The sequence below is a fragment of the Chelonoidis abingdonii genome, chromosome 3 (assembly GCF_003597395.2).
Source record: "Chelonoidis abingdonii isolate Lonesome George chromosome 3, CheloAbing_2.0, whole genome shotgun sequence".
Taxonomy (NCBI): domain Eukaryota; kingdom Metazoa; phylum Chordata; order Testudines; family Testudinidae; genus Chelonoidis; species Chelonoidis abingdonii.
Genome location: NC_133771.1, coordinates 46,836,349 through 46,850,721, shown reverse-complemented (window position 1 = coordinate 46,850,721; position 14,373 = coordinate 46,836,349). Strand labels below are relative to the sequence as shown.

The window sequence follows — 14,373 nt, the reverse complement described above, 5'->3', positions numbered from 1 at the left end:
CGAAAACATAATACACTATAAAGCTAAAGCACGAGCGAATCGCTTAGGGAGGTGGAGAACACTAAGCTGCGCTCCATGTTCCAACGACGACAGGGCGGTGAGTAGAAGGAACTGAGGTGAGCGTGCGCCGCGGCATGCAGGTTATATTTAGGCGCCATACGCGGACAGCCACTCCAGGGATGGCGACCTGCCGGCCCACCGAGTGTTGCTAGGGTAAAAGTTCTCGACGACGTGCACGCGGCCGCGGCACACCTAACTGGAATGGGATATGAGCAAGCACTCGGAAGAAGAACCTGTCTTTATGAAAGGAGACTCAAGAGATTGGCTTGTTTAGCCTAACCAAAGGGTGAGGGGAATTGATCTCTCTATATAATATATCAGAGAATAACACCAGGGAAGGAGCTCAGCTACCAGTGTGGACACAAGAACAAATGGATATAAACTGGCCATCAGGAAATTTAGACTTAAATTAGAGGTTTCTAACCATCAGAGGAGTGAAGTTCTGGAACAGCCTTCCTAGGGGAGCAGTGGGGGCAAAAGCCATATCTGGCTTCAAGACTAAGATTGATAAGCTTATGGAGGGGGTGGTATAATGATATTGGTCTTTGACTATTAGCAGTAAATATGCCCAATGGCCTGTGATGGGATGTTAGATGGGGTGGGATCTGAGTTACTACAAAGAATTCTTTCCTGGGTGTCTGGCTGGTGAGTCTTGCCCACATGCTCAGGATTTTGCTGATCGCCATATTTGGGGTTGGGAAGGAATTTTCCTCCAGGGCAGATTTGCAGAGGCCCTGGAGATTTTTTCGCCTTCCTCTGCAGCGTGGGGCACAGGTAACTTACTGAAATATTTTCTGCACTTTGAAGTCTTTTAACCATGATTTGAGGACTTCAATGGCTCAGACACAGGTTTGATACAGGAGAGGGTGAGTGAGATTCTGTAGCCTGCATTGTGCAGGAGGTCAGACTAGATGATCATAATGGTCCCTTCTGACCTTAAAGTCTATGAGTCTATAACATCCCACCTAATCAATTCCCTGCCATGGGGTAGGGACCTCCAGTGTTGGCAGCACCTTGATCTCTCTTCCCTGCCTGGCACAGAACAGTTTAGTCTCCTGAGTACTGGAAAGTGGACAAGACATTTGGCTCTGATTTGATCAAATAAAACCTCTTTGGAAAGACTCAGAGGCAAGTTGTCTCATATCTCTAATTCTTTATAAAGTGAGGCGTAGGGTGATTTCCCCAGGGCATGATGCAAGTCTGTGACAGAGCTGGGAACAGAACTCAGAAGTCCTGAGAAATACTTGACTGTAGAGCAGCAGCACTGGGGAGATGGTATGTGCCTGCGGCAGAAGACAGGGTTAGACACTTCCTGCGATGAGGCCCAGAGTGGTTGCATGCTCAAGCGTAGACCAGCTGCAGAAAACAGCTGGGAAGGAAGAGTACAGGTGGCTTCCAGCTGGGTAATTGGAACTCTCCTACTAGCATTGTAGGGGACCAGAAGAGGGGGAGAGAGAGGTGTGTGTGCACAGAAACCGGTAGTGGGGAGCCATGCCATATTGGAGGCACAGGTGCCATGATATACGAGAATATTAAAATGGCTATGTGGAGTATACCTGTCCTCACTATAATTTACTGAGAATAGGTAAACACTTCCTTAAGGTATAAAGAGTTAACTCTTAATTCACGAAAATAAATTTCCTTCCACTTCTTCCTTGTGCACCAAAGCCCAGCATTTTCCTCCAGCCAAGAACGGCAACATGAAATCAGGTTTCATAAGATGGCTGAATCCAGCTGACTGCACAGGCCCTGGGGAGGGTAACAGGACAGTAAGGAGCATTCAGCTCCAAGTTCCTGGTTCTAATGAAGCCTGGGCAGGTAGAGATTGAAAGTGGTTACTATGAGATGGCTGGTAGATAGACCAGTCAGTCATTTCATACAGGCTAAGTTCATGTCTTAATGAATAGATGCACACACATTAATCACACTAACTGGCTTCTTTATTAGTAGTCCTAAAAAAGAAGCCAAGGAATGAATGGGCTACGTCTTGGGATTCTCTCCAAGACCTTTTCCACTTGGCTTATTCAAAGCACCTTGTCCAGTTCTGGAAGAACATTTTGTCCAGCTTTCTGGGATCCAAAAAACCTCAGTTCAACTCCAGCTCATCACTCAGGTTACTTTTATTAGGCATGTAACAGCCCTAAACCCATGCTGGCCAGGCCCCGATACAGGTGGCTTAGACACAGGGTAACACCATAATTCCAAACCATATCACACACAATGCACATTTTTACTAGCTACTAACATCTATACTATTTGAATCTGGTTTGGACATTGTATAGATCATGTAAGGACCAAGTACTTTGCAAATCATGTAAGGACCAATCACTTATGTCCTCACCTTATCTGCATTTGAAACTTATCAGTTCAGAGAGTTCCCAGTTACCTCAACTCGCCTGAAAACACCATCTCCTGCACACAGCCTGTCACACCCTATTTACAGTTTAACCTTGCACTCAAATCAAGCTATGTGCAAGCTTAGTCATGCCCAGCCAGATCTATAGCAACTGAACTAATCTTTCATCCCTAGAGGCAATCCCTCTTAAGGTCATGGTTGAAGCACATCAGCAGGGAACCTTGTACCAGGACATCCCTTGTTCTGCAGGGCTGCCAATGTTGTATTTTACTAGCACAAATTCACACATACAGTATTTATTTTTTTTAAATAAAGGACCCAAACCTCTGCAATGAAGGTTCCAAAGGCTTAAAAAAAGGAAAGTGCTCATAACACCAAGACTTAGTGCGTATAATTACCTGTGCACCATGTTGAAAATGTGCTGGTAAGATAATGCAAGGATATCTGCCAAGTCTGAGAGCCTTCTGGGATCAGCTGGACAATCCACTGACTCTCCTCCATCAGTCTGATACAAAGTCCACTGAATTCAAGAGAATACGAAATCAGAGCAGGCTCCCATCCCCCCATATGGCTTCTGGGACATCAACAGCTGGCCAGGATATTCTGCACAGAGCCTCTGCAGTAGCTCTGGTCAATGGAGCAGCACTGCTGGGGATTCACCTGGCCATGGCTGCCATAAAACACACACAGATAATACTATCAGGTTTGTAGTTTAGATTAATTCTGGTTTGATGGAAAATCCTACATCGAATTTGTAGTCACACTGAGAATATAACAAAAAGCAGAGTTGTTTCTACTGGAGATTTAATTTTATACAAGATAAAAAAATTAAAGAGCACCCTAGAAATCTTCAGTTTGTACAAGAATAACTAATAAGGGTAAGTTTTCACTATATAAACATGAACCAGATACAAGCGACCATTTAGAAGGGATGGTTCCAATTTCAATATTTACTTATCATTGTGCACATTCAAAATCAATAGTGTGTTCCTTTGATATTATTCCCCCCACACCATCATTTCTAGTGGAATGTATGTTTAATATAGACCTGGCGTAAATATTTAATTTCCACACATAGAACAGCAAAATCCAATCCATTACTATGGGTCACGACCCCTTCAGAACAGGGACACAGCTCATAAAATAGTAAGTATAAGAAGCCAAACCATTTCTCAGAAGACAAGGTTACATGAACTACAAAATAGGGAACTCAATTACCATAAGTTACAGTAGATATTTTAAATTAATGAAATGAACTGGTATTTTTCATTGGTTTTCATTCACTCAATTATCTGTATATTTTGTTGCTTGAATTGCATCATCGACCAGACTTGTGCAAACATAACTATAATATTCCTGTTTATTTCATGTTCAGCAAGTTGTTGTAAAACATTTCAAGCTTCTTCTCACTGGGACCACAGGACTCCACATCAGTGAGACAGGCCAGAAGAACAAAAGAAGAAAAAATACTGGCAAGGGTGAGCTCACAAAAACTGCCACCACTTCCACTTAAATTCCTATGCTTGGAGTAGATCTGTTCACTGCAGCCCAGCCATAGCAGGCAAAGGCTGTGCTGCAGTTCCCAGGCTTATAAGGCAGAAGGCTGGGAGGTGATAAGATCTGTAGCCTATTAACTGTTTCTATGGCCTTTGTGGGCATGGTTAATCCTACAGTCCCCAGACTAAGGGATTCCTTCTCTGTGTGAGAAAAAAAAATAAAATAAAATAAAAAATTAAAATTAAATACCTTCCATTATTTATTTTTCAACAAAATAAACAAACTCCACAAAACCTCCACTTCCGTTCCTTACTGTTGGCACACAGACACCTAAAATCTATGACTATTCACAAAATCTAGCAGTACTGAACGTGCCAAACTATGAGACAAGGTGGGTGAGGTAATCTCTTTTATTGGACCAACTTCTGTTTGTGAGAGACAAGTTTCATAGACTTATGGACTAAGACCAGAAGGGACAATCATGATCATCTAATCTGATCTGCACATTGCAGGACACAGAGCTTCACCTCCCACTTCTGTAATAGACCTCTAGCCTCTGGCTAAGTTATTGAAGTCCTCAAATCATGATTTAAAGATGTCAAGTTACAGAAAATTCACCATTTACTCTAAATTAAACCTGCAAGTGATCTGTGCCCAATGCTGCAGAGGAAAGGGAAAAAACACCCGAGTCTCTGCCCATCTGACCTGGGAGAAAATTCCTTTTTGACTCCCAATATGGTGGTCAGTTGGACCCTGATAATTTTCGCAAGACTTATCACCCAGATACCTGGGAAATAATTCTTCACAGTAACTCAGAGCCCTCCCCATCTAGTGCCCATACCAGCCCATGGGGGATATTTGCTACTAGCAATTGCAGATTGGATACAAGTCATTTTAGGCAGTCTCATCAAACCACCCCCTTCACGAATGTATCCAGCTCAGTCTTGAAGCCAATTAGGTTTTTTGCCCACACTGCTCTCCTTAGAAGGCTGTTTCAGAAGTTCACTCCTCTGATGGTTAAAAATATTTGTCTCATTTCAAACCTAAACTTGTTGATGGGCAGTATCCATTTGTTCCTGTGTCCACACTGGTGCTTAAATAACTCCTCTCCCTTCCTGCTATTTATCTCTCTGATGCATTTATAGAGAGCAGTCATCTCTTTTGAGCTACACAGAGCTGAAGAATGTTGCAAGGAAGGCTCCTCCCCAACTCTGGGGGCACAAGGACACAGATGGTGCCTTCCTTCTCCATTCCCCCACCCCGACCGTGGCCTTGGTGAAAAAGAACTCCACAGGGGGGCCAGCCAGTGACTCATCTGGAGGAGCAGTGACAGAAGCACCTACAGTTTTGACTGGACTTCCTCTGCTCTGTGCTAATTGGCTGTTTGCTGCAAACCTGCCTCTCCCCGTCTCATCTCAGCTTCACTCCACAACTGTCCTCCCTTCTCCTGCCCCTGTCGTGCTCGCTCATCTTCCTTTCTCTTTAGCTTATCCCCTCCCAACTCCCCTCCCCTCACAAAAATGTCGTGGCACTGAAGTGATGGCTTGTGCCATCACACTGCTTTGCATGTTATTCCTCCCCGCCCCACACTCTCTGTCTGCCTGGCCTATTTAGACTGCAAGCCCTTCAGGGGGCAGGGATTGCCAACTACTCTGTACAGCGCACCACTCTTCATTGGTCCTTAGGCACTGCTGTAATAAACATGATTAATAATATTAAATACAAAATCTTGCAGGCATTCTCAGTTCCGAAGCTACTACCAGGGTCTAACCATCTCCTTAGTACCATACTGAACATGGGCATTTATAAAACATTCCAAGTTTCTGAAACTTTTTAGCAGCACAGAAAAGAAAGACAAGGGCATTTTTATTTGACTTTTGTTCACACAAACCTTTTTACTGAAGAGTGTTAGAATCACACATGTTGACTGTTTCGTAAAGAATAATAATTCAGCTGTAAACAGTCACAAACATAAAAGCTTAAAAATACTTCAAACAAGAGTAGGAACAGCAAAAAAAAGGAATGAGCATCTGCCTCTTTTCTTTTTAATAAAGAAATATTTCAAGTTGACATCAGTGCATATTAAGAAATAGCATACAATGCTCCCAACACCCAATACATGAGCAAATTCATAACAATTTTCAAAAATGTATAAACTAATTGTGAGGAAAAAAAATTGTGTAAGAGTAGTCAGGAGAATGACATTCAAAATAAACAGACCGGTTGCTTTGTTTCACTGAATCAGTTATATTCTAGATAGTTTAACATGAAAGAGCCAAAACTGTAGTCATTAGGACCTTCAAAAGAGCAGTAATTTTGCTACAAGTCAGTTAAGCAGTTTGCATTTATTTTTGTTGTACAGTTAAGTATTATTCTTAACTTTTGGACTGTTACATAAAATCATGACACAGTGAGGTTTCATTGTAAATTTACATTTCATACGTCAAAGTCAGATTAACAGGAGAACACTGCGTTCTGATTGTATCCATTGGCCATTCTGTTGAGAATAGCACAAGCTGTATGACACATATGGGAAGCACGTTTGCCTGTTACATAAAATGGCTTATTTTTCCATGGTTTCAGAACCTCACAACAATACTATTCTAAACATTGTTCCCTGTCATTGTTTTAAGATGGTTCATCAACACCTCCTGCATAAATGAATGATATAAATATGCCCAGTGACAAAATCCATTATGGAAGGATACAGAATTGCAAACTGGATCATTTTTAAGGTGGACTTGTAAATATTCTTTTATAATGTTTTTAAAAAAATATGTATTAAAAGCAAGCACTTTTCCATCATAGAATAATTGAACTTTAAGAACAATGATAATTTCAAGATGTCTATTATTATTTTAATGCATAAGGAGTTTATGCAATGTAAATGCCATTAAAGCTAATAAGAGATGCACATTTAAAGCTTGGGGAAGTGCGATAAAAGCATACTCTAGGGCTTATGTTCTGATGCTGGGAGTCTGATTTCCTAATGGAAAAAGATAATACAGGATCCTCTTCTCTAGCTAGACCCTAGTGCAGATAGCCTATTCCCTGGAAAAGAGGAAATAGAATTTCCCCACGTAACACACAGACACAATAGTCACAGGAACCATAGGCCTGCTGACAACAAGGTTTTTTAAAATGTATATTTTCAAGCAGGTGAAATACTGGTCAGATATGCATTTCTTTCACAATTATTCTACTATGCAAACCATATGTATCAACACCAAAATCTTCAATCCGTCTGACATGAACATTAACTAGGATGCTGTGAAAGTCTAATGTAATATTATAACACTAAATGATTTCTTGACAATGACTATCAGGCTAAATCATAGATCAGCAGACAAAGGCACATGCTTTAAGTTTAGTAGGAACATCTGAAAGTTCCTTGTTACCATAATATACACTCCTGCTGAAGTAACAGGATTACTATGTATTATACAGATTACATCAATTTGCTTTGAGATAATGATGAAGTAACAGGAAACTTCTGAATGTTCATACTGTTTATGGCACATACACTCTACAGTTCTATTAGCTGAGCTGAATCTTTAACAAACTATTGACGATTTAGACACACGGTAGACTACAGTCTGGTTAGGCCACAATTAAACTTTCATTATACTGCACATATTCTCTTCTGCACAAACATAAGGCGCATAAAATAAGCTGTTGGTTCAATAATATTAATTATAATTCAATGTTTTGCATATGTAAAATAATTAAATCAGGTAATAATGCAATGCAATCAAAACTTCTTCCTGGTGAACAATGATTCTTAGGAACTTTTTCTCTGCCTTGCATAACATTTCATGATTTACGAATTTACTTGATCAGCTTTTGAGGAACATATTTAGATAAAACTGAAAAGCAAGATACTGAAGAACATCAGCTTTGCTGTTAGCTGTAATGCAGCTAGGATAGATATAACTGAGTTGCTGCAATGAATTGAAAAGTAACAAAAACTAAACATGACTAGTAGTAGTAGTTGAAGAATACATATATCCCCTAAATTAATGTTAGTAAATACATTCACTGGTCCACTTAAGTTATGTATCTATAAAGACATACTTCTACTAATCTTCAGCAGATACAGACAGATGTTCGTTCATGGGGAAAGCAGTGTGTAATAAAACTCAGTTTATCTGTCATTTTTACAGCAAAATCAGTAGCAAATTTGTAAAACTAAGTATATTTTCCCCAGACCAACCACACAGAGGTATAAGTCACAAATTCGAATTTATCCAATGTTCAATCAATAAGGCTTTGTTTACATTTCTTTTATAAATTCAGGAAAAAGTTTGGTGCAATGTGCAAGACAAGAGAGCATATTTCTCTCATTGGAGACTAGCCTCTACTTATGCTTTAACACTAACCCATAGGTAGCCAATTAAAGTCCCATATATCCATGTTTTTACATAAAGTTTCCTTCCAGATTCTGTCAGAAGCATACTAGCAGTCAGGCCACCTAAAAACAGCAAGGATGGTAAAGTTTTCCTGAGACTTAGTTTGGAATGAACACATTTCCCTGGGAACTTGTTTCTTCTTTTAGAATCTTCTGCATCATAAAACTCTATTAGTAACCTGTGAGAGACAAATTCATGTATTAGTTCATGTTTAAAGCAGTTTTCTTTCATCTAATAATTTTATATTTTATCCTCTATTATCTATCAAATACTTATTTTGCAGTGCGTATAGCAACAGTTTTGTAACAGACAACATATTATAGGTATATTGACAATCAAACTTATGCTCTGTACCTGGGTGCTCAAACTTAATCCCTTAAAACAATACAAATGATTTTTCCTGTCATACAATTCTTATCAATGTATATTATTGCGTCCACATTTATATTTACTCAGCACCTAGCAAAACAAGTCCCCGATCCTGTAAAATAATATTAAATAAAAAATATTTTATTGTCAATAATTCATAACAAAAGCAACTCTGTGAACAAAAGGAAAAGTGTCTGCATGTAACAAAACAGGGAAGATAATGAAGTCTCAGGAGACTCACAAAGGGTTTTGGAAATAAACACAAACATTGTATTCTTACATGGTGAAGTCAAAATGTCTACGGTGGATATTGGTTTATTGGCTCAGCAACAAAACCAGTTTCCTTCTACTGTTTTTTAGAGATTAATATTGTAGCATGTAACTAAATTCTGAAAATACTGAATGTTTCATACCCCTAAAATGCACATGCCAAGCAGTCATGTATCTAGGTAGGAAGGATGATCTAGTGAACAGGGCACTGAACTGGGACTAGAGACCTCCAGTCAGTTCCTGACTCCACACACTTCCTGGGTAACCCTGCAGAAGTCACTTTTTCTGCCTGTGACTCAGTTCTGTATCTGCACAATAGGGATAACAGGACTTTCCTACCTCACAGGAGTGTGATGAAGAGAAAATTTATTAATGGTTGCGAGATGCTCAAATACTATGGTAACCATATATATGTATATATATATAAGCGACTGGATAGCGTAGTGGTTAAGAGCACCACCCTTTGATATGGGAGACCGCCCTTTGATACGAGAGACTGGGGTTCAAATCCCGGTGGGTACCCAACTTTCCAGTAGGGGTCCTTGGGCAAAAGACCCCCTAACGCTTCACCTGCCTACATCAAATATGAGAGTGACACGAACTAGGAGAGTCATGCCGGCTCGGACTCGCCGGGGATAACAAGGGTCGCACCAGATGTTGAGAACCAGGACAATCTGACGATAAGTGGGCTACTGGAACAAACCATTCATGGACGAGACAAGAGAACCTGGAATTGATGAATGCTACTACAACAGTAGACCTAATGAAGGGGATATATTGAAACGAATGAGGGGACAGTGGATGGACAAAACCTACATCCACACTTACTGAGAAACAGCTAGTTACCCAACGCTTCAACATAGTAAGAGGAAGCTTCTCACAGCTTGAGATAGACCAACTTCACATTAAATCCAGACTCAAGAAGACCTGGAAGAACAAGTGGATGTGCAGCGCCCACACCTTGAAGCTGAAACTTCACTGCCACCCCCTCCATTGCAGAGCACAGCAGCTGATATGAGGCATAGACATGGAAACTAGCTACAGTCAATCCTCGAGACCGATTACAAGGCTCAGTGGAGAAGTACATCAGAATAGTATGTTAGAAGATGCCAATAGAGCCTCATGACAATCCCTACTACACCAAATACAAACTAACATGAACTGGTACACGCTACAGCTCTGTAACTGGAGATGCTTGGCTATATGATCAAGAAGACAACAGATGTACGCCACCCTGAAAATGAGGTTTGGGGATAAGATCAAGCGCTTCGGAGAGAAGTTAGTCAGCTGGTGGAACTACAGAAGGGTGAGAATTAAGGATAAACTTGGTACTGAAAAAATACAAGGGCCTGATCCATCTGAAGCCCTAGAGACTGCTAAACAAAGGCTCACAGCACTGGCTACCAGGCTAAGGAGATACACTAGAGAAGCGAGAGCCAAAAAAGTAAATGCCCTGTTTCTCCAAAGAACCATCCAAGGTGTACAGCGACAATCCACTGCAATGCAACACACAATAACAGCAGAAACTGAACAGTACTGGAAGAACATTGGGAGAAAGAGAAGACGTCACACCAGTGCAAGTGGCTCGCAGGACCTGAGAACAGAGACACAGCAACTTCCCAGAACAGAAACCAGTCACCATTACAGTAGAAGACATCCAGCAGTGGGTCAAGAACATGAAAGACGCTGGACAGCACCTGGACCAACATGATCCACACCGTACTGGCTAAAGAAAACTAACAGCAGTTCATAATGCCTAGCAGCAACAGATAACCAGCTGTAGCAGGCAGGCTCCCCCAAACTGGCTAACACAAGGAAGGACAGTGCGTGATCATGAAAGACCCCTAGCAAGGGAACAGAACCGTCCAAACTACCGACAATAATGCCTCCCCACAACATGGAAAGTCCTATCAGCATCATAGCCGCCAAGCTACAGGACCATATGGGCCAGTACATGAGCACAGCTCAGAAGGGCATTGGAAACACACCAGAGGCCAAAACACCAGTTGCTCATAGATAGGAGCAGTCGCCCAAGACTCAAGGTCTAGACAGACCCAATCTGAGCACAGCCTGGATTGACTACAGGAAAGCTACGACTCAATGCGCACACGTGGATCTGTGAATGTCTGGCGCTATACAAAGTCAACAGAACATTAAGGACCTTCCTCAAGAACTCAATGGGACTATGGAAGACAACACTGGAAGTCAACTCAAGGCAGCTGCACAAGTGGCCATCAAGTGCGGCATATAACCAAGGTGATGCATTGTCCCGCTGCTGTCTGCATAGCTTAAACCCCCTCAGCCAGATAATCACAAAGACTGCTACGGTACAAGTTCAGGAGTGGAACTACCATCAGCCACCTCCTCTACATGGATACATCAATGTATGCTAACAATGACCGAGACATCCACTCGCTAATCCACCACTGACGCGGATCTACAGTGAGGATATCGGGATGTCATCGGACTGGAGAAGTGTGGCCGGATGGTAGTGAAGAGAGGGAAGGTAGTCAAGACTGATGGTGGAACTACCAGCGGGCCACATAGCAGACATACAGACCAGCTACAATTCCTTGGCGTCCACAGTACATGGAAACCATGATGAGGAGGCAAGGAAGACAGCAACATCCAAGTATCCCCAAAGGATAAGACAGGTCCTGAAGAGCCAGCTCAGTGGAAGAACAAATCCACGCCATCAAAAGATACGCCCTCGGTATAGGGAGCTGGCCAAAGGAGGACATGGAAGCTGCGCGATGTGACCCGGAAGCTCCTCACAATGCGCAGAGTTTCCACCCAAGTCCAACACACACAGAGCACGTATCCAGCCGGAAAGAGGGTGGGCGGGGCGTGGTGAGCGTCAAAGCCACTGTCCTGGACGAAACCCGGAACATCCAGGAGTACATCAGTAAGATGGCCCCAAAGATGAGCTGTTGAGAGAATGCCTGAAGCAGCACAGACTGGGAGGAAGACACAAGCAGAAGAAGTGCCATGCCAAGACAAGACCCTAAAGCATGGATGTACCATCGACAGAGCTGAGGTTGCTGACACGGGAAAATTCCCTGACCAGTTGGCTGGAAAGACTGGACTAAAGACAGCCACTGAGGAGCACGGAATCATCGCAGCACAGGAACAAGGCAACTGGCACCGAAGACCATTGAGGCAGGAGTCTACCACAAACTAGAGAGGACCCAAGGTGCAGAGCTGTCAGAGAGGCCTCAGAGCACAGTCCAACACATAGTGGCAGGATGTAAGATGCAGGCAGGCAGAGAGCATACACTGAACGGCACAACCGAAGTGCGGCACTGTGGTAAGGAACATCTTGCACAGCGTATGGGCTAACCCTCCCAAAGACAGATGGGATTTCACAGAAGTTTGTGGAGATAGCAGGGCTAAGATCTGTGGACTCCAGATCAGAGCGCAGGCAGGTACTGGCCAATCAACCAGACATCGTGGTAATAGACAAGGACCAGAAGACAGGCTGGTGTGATATAGCAGTGGCCAGTGACAGCAACATCAGAGGAAGGAAGGGAAATGAGAAGCTGGAGAAGTAACCAGGGCCGACAAGAGGAACTCGAGAGGATGTAGAAAGTGAAGCCAAAGTGGTCCAGTGGTGGTGGACTCATCGGGGCTGTGATACTCCTAGCTGGGTGAGTGGTCTCCAAACAGATCCAAGGAACAACATCAGAGCTCTCTGTCCAGAAGAGTGCAGTGCTAAGAACAGCTAAGAGTACTGCGCAGAACCCTCAAACTCCCAGGCCTCTGGTAGAGGACCCGAGGTTGAGGAAGACACATACCACCCATAGGGGTGAGAGGGGAATTTTTTTTATATATAGTTCTAGATCTATAGTTGCCTTCCACATGGGCTCAAGATCAAATTTATCTATTCATTGACCTCAGTGAAGTTACACCAGGGACAATTATAGCCTTGTGAGTTTGAAATGGTATATATCCCTACAGAACCCATTGAGTCACACATGGCAGCCTTTCACTTATAGGATGTATGCAAGTATACAGAAGGTTAGGAACTCACTAGATGAATTATTTATCACTTATTTATATCTAGGAGCAGCTGCCAACGGAGGAAACTCTGGCAGGCCAGTTCCTACTGAACTATGCTGCATGGGAACAAGAGAGAGCTGGAGGGGAATCTGAGCTGATGTGGAGGCACAGACCTCCGTAAATATGCCAGACCCTCATGTGGATCTACTGTGTGCGCGCCCCCATAGGACATTCCAATGTGGGAAACACCATCTACCCCCATCAACGGAACAATTTGGGGGAAACTGACCCCTACCATGGGGTTCTTAGCAGAGTGGGTGATCTGGTCCATGGAAATGTTTAGGAGGTCTAAGACTGTTTATTGTATTAATACTAAAAATAAGTTACTTTGAAGCATATCAAATCTTAAGTCTCAGCTGTGACATGACTATCGCTACTCACTTATCCTTTATTTCAAAGCGTTCATGAAGCCATCTTCTCATATACATCTGTTCTTCTGGAATATCTTTCAGTTCGATCCGATCAAGGTAAATATGAATTTTTGGGCATTCCTTACACAGAAACTCTAAAAAACAAAACAAAAAAAACCCACAACCAAGTCTTGTAAGTAATTTTTACATGGTAGAAAAAACATTCTCCAAATAAATACAAAATAATAAAGATAAATATAGAGCAAAATGTCTAAGTGATTTTGGAACCTAAGTACCATTTTCAAAAGTAACTGGGGGAATTTAGGCTTCTAAGTGATCCAGGTGCTTCTGAAAATTTTATCCATTATCTTATCCAGTGTGGAAAACCCTCCAACAATCCATCAACCCAATTGTACAACATGGAGAGTGTTCCTTCCAGATCCCAGAAGCAATCAGCTGATGTTCTGTAATGTGAGATTTAATTACCTCTGTTTCAGCATATTTTATTACATGTTATTGGTCATAAAATTATCCAGCCTATGATTTTTAGATTTTAGTTTAAGTTGTTTAAGATCTAATGCCCATTTCTTGTCCCTTTTAAAATCAGAAGTTACAGATTTTTTTTAAAAAATAGCTCCTAGCTTGAAATATTGTATAACAAAATTCAAACTACTGTAAACTTCCCTGGACATCTCTAAGAGGATGTGGGTTAGAATCGAAATAACAGATAAATGAAGTGTGTAATAACTAAAAATCAAATGCAGTCCTCAAAACATACACTTCTTCTGTCTTCCATTAATTGCCAATAGTCACTGGGTTTGACTGGGATTATATACTTTTACACTGTATAATGCTACTGATTTCAATATCAAGTCATTCCTGATAGAACAGTGTAAAGTGAGTGAAAATTCCAACCTATTCTTAGTTGGAACGGACTGTGTAGGATTGATAGTATCTTTTACTTCCAGATCAGGTATTTCATTTACTTAACATACACTGAATG

The 14,373-nt window shown here is 41.9% G+C and overlaps 1 protein-coding gene across 3 annotated transcripts in view; it reads right to left on the bottom strand.

Annotated features, from left to right (window-relative positions):
- Nucleotides 1-5,927: 5,927 nt before the first annotated feature.
- Nucleotides 5,928-14,373, bottom strand: part of AGPAT5 (1-acylglycerol-3-phosphate O-acyltransferase 5) — a 119,253-nt gene continuing 110,807 nt past the window's right edge. For all 3 annotated transcript variants that reach the window (XM_032772575.2, XM_075063717.1, XM_032772584.2), the window contains 2 exons: nucleotides 13,402-13,525; nucleotides 5,928-8,500 (listed from right to left, as the gene is read on the bottom strand). In XM_032772575.2, the coding sequence (XP_032628466.1) occupies nucleotides 8,275-8,500; nucleotides 13,402-13,525 (350 nt within the window). In that variant the 3' untranslated portion in view covers nucleotides 5,928-8,274. The remainder of the gene's footprint in view (nucleotides 8,501-13,401; nucleotides 13,526-14,373) is intronic.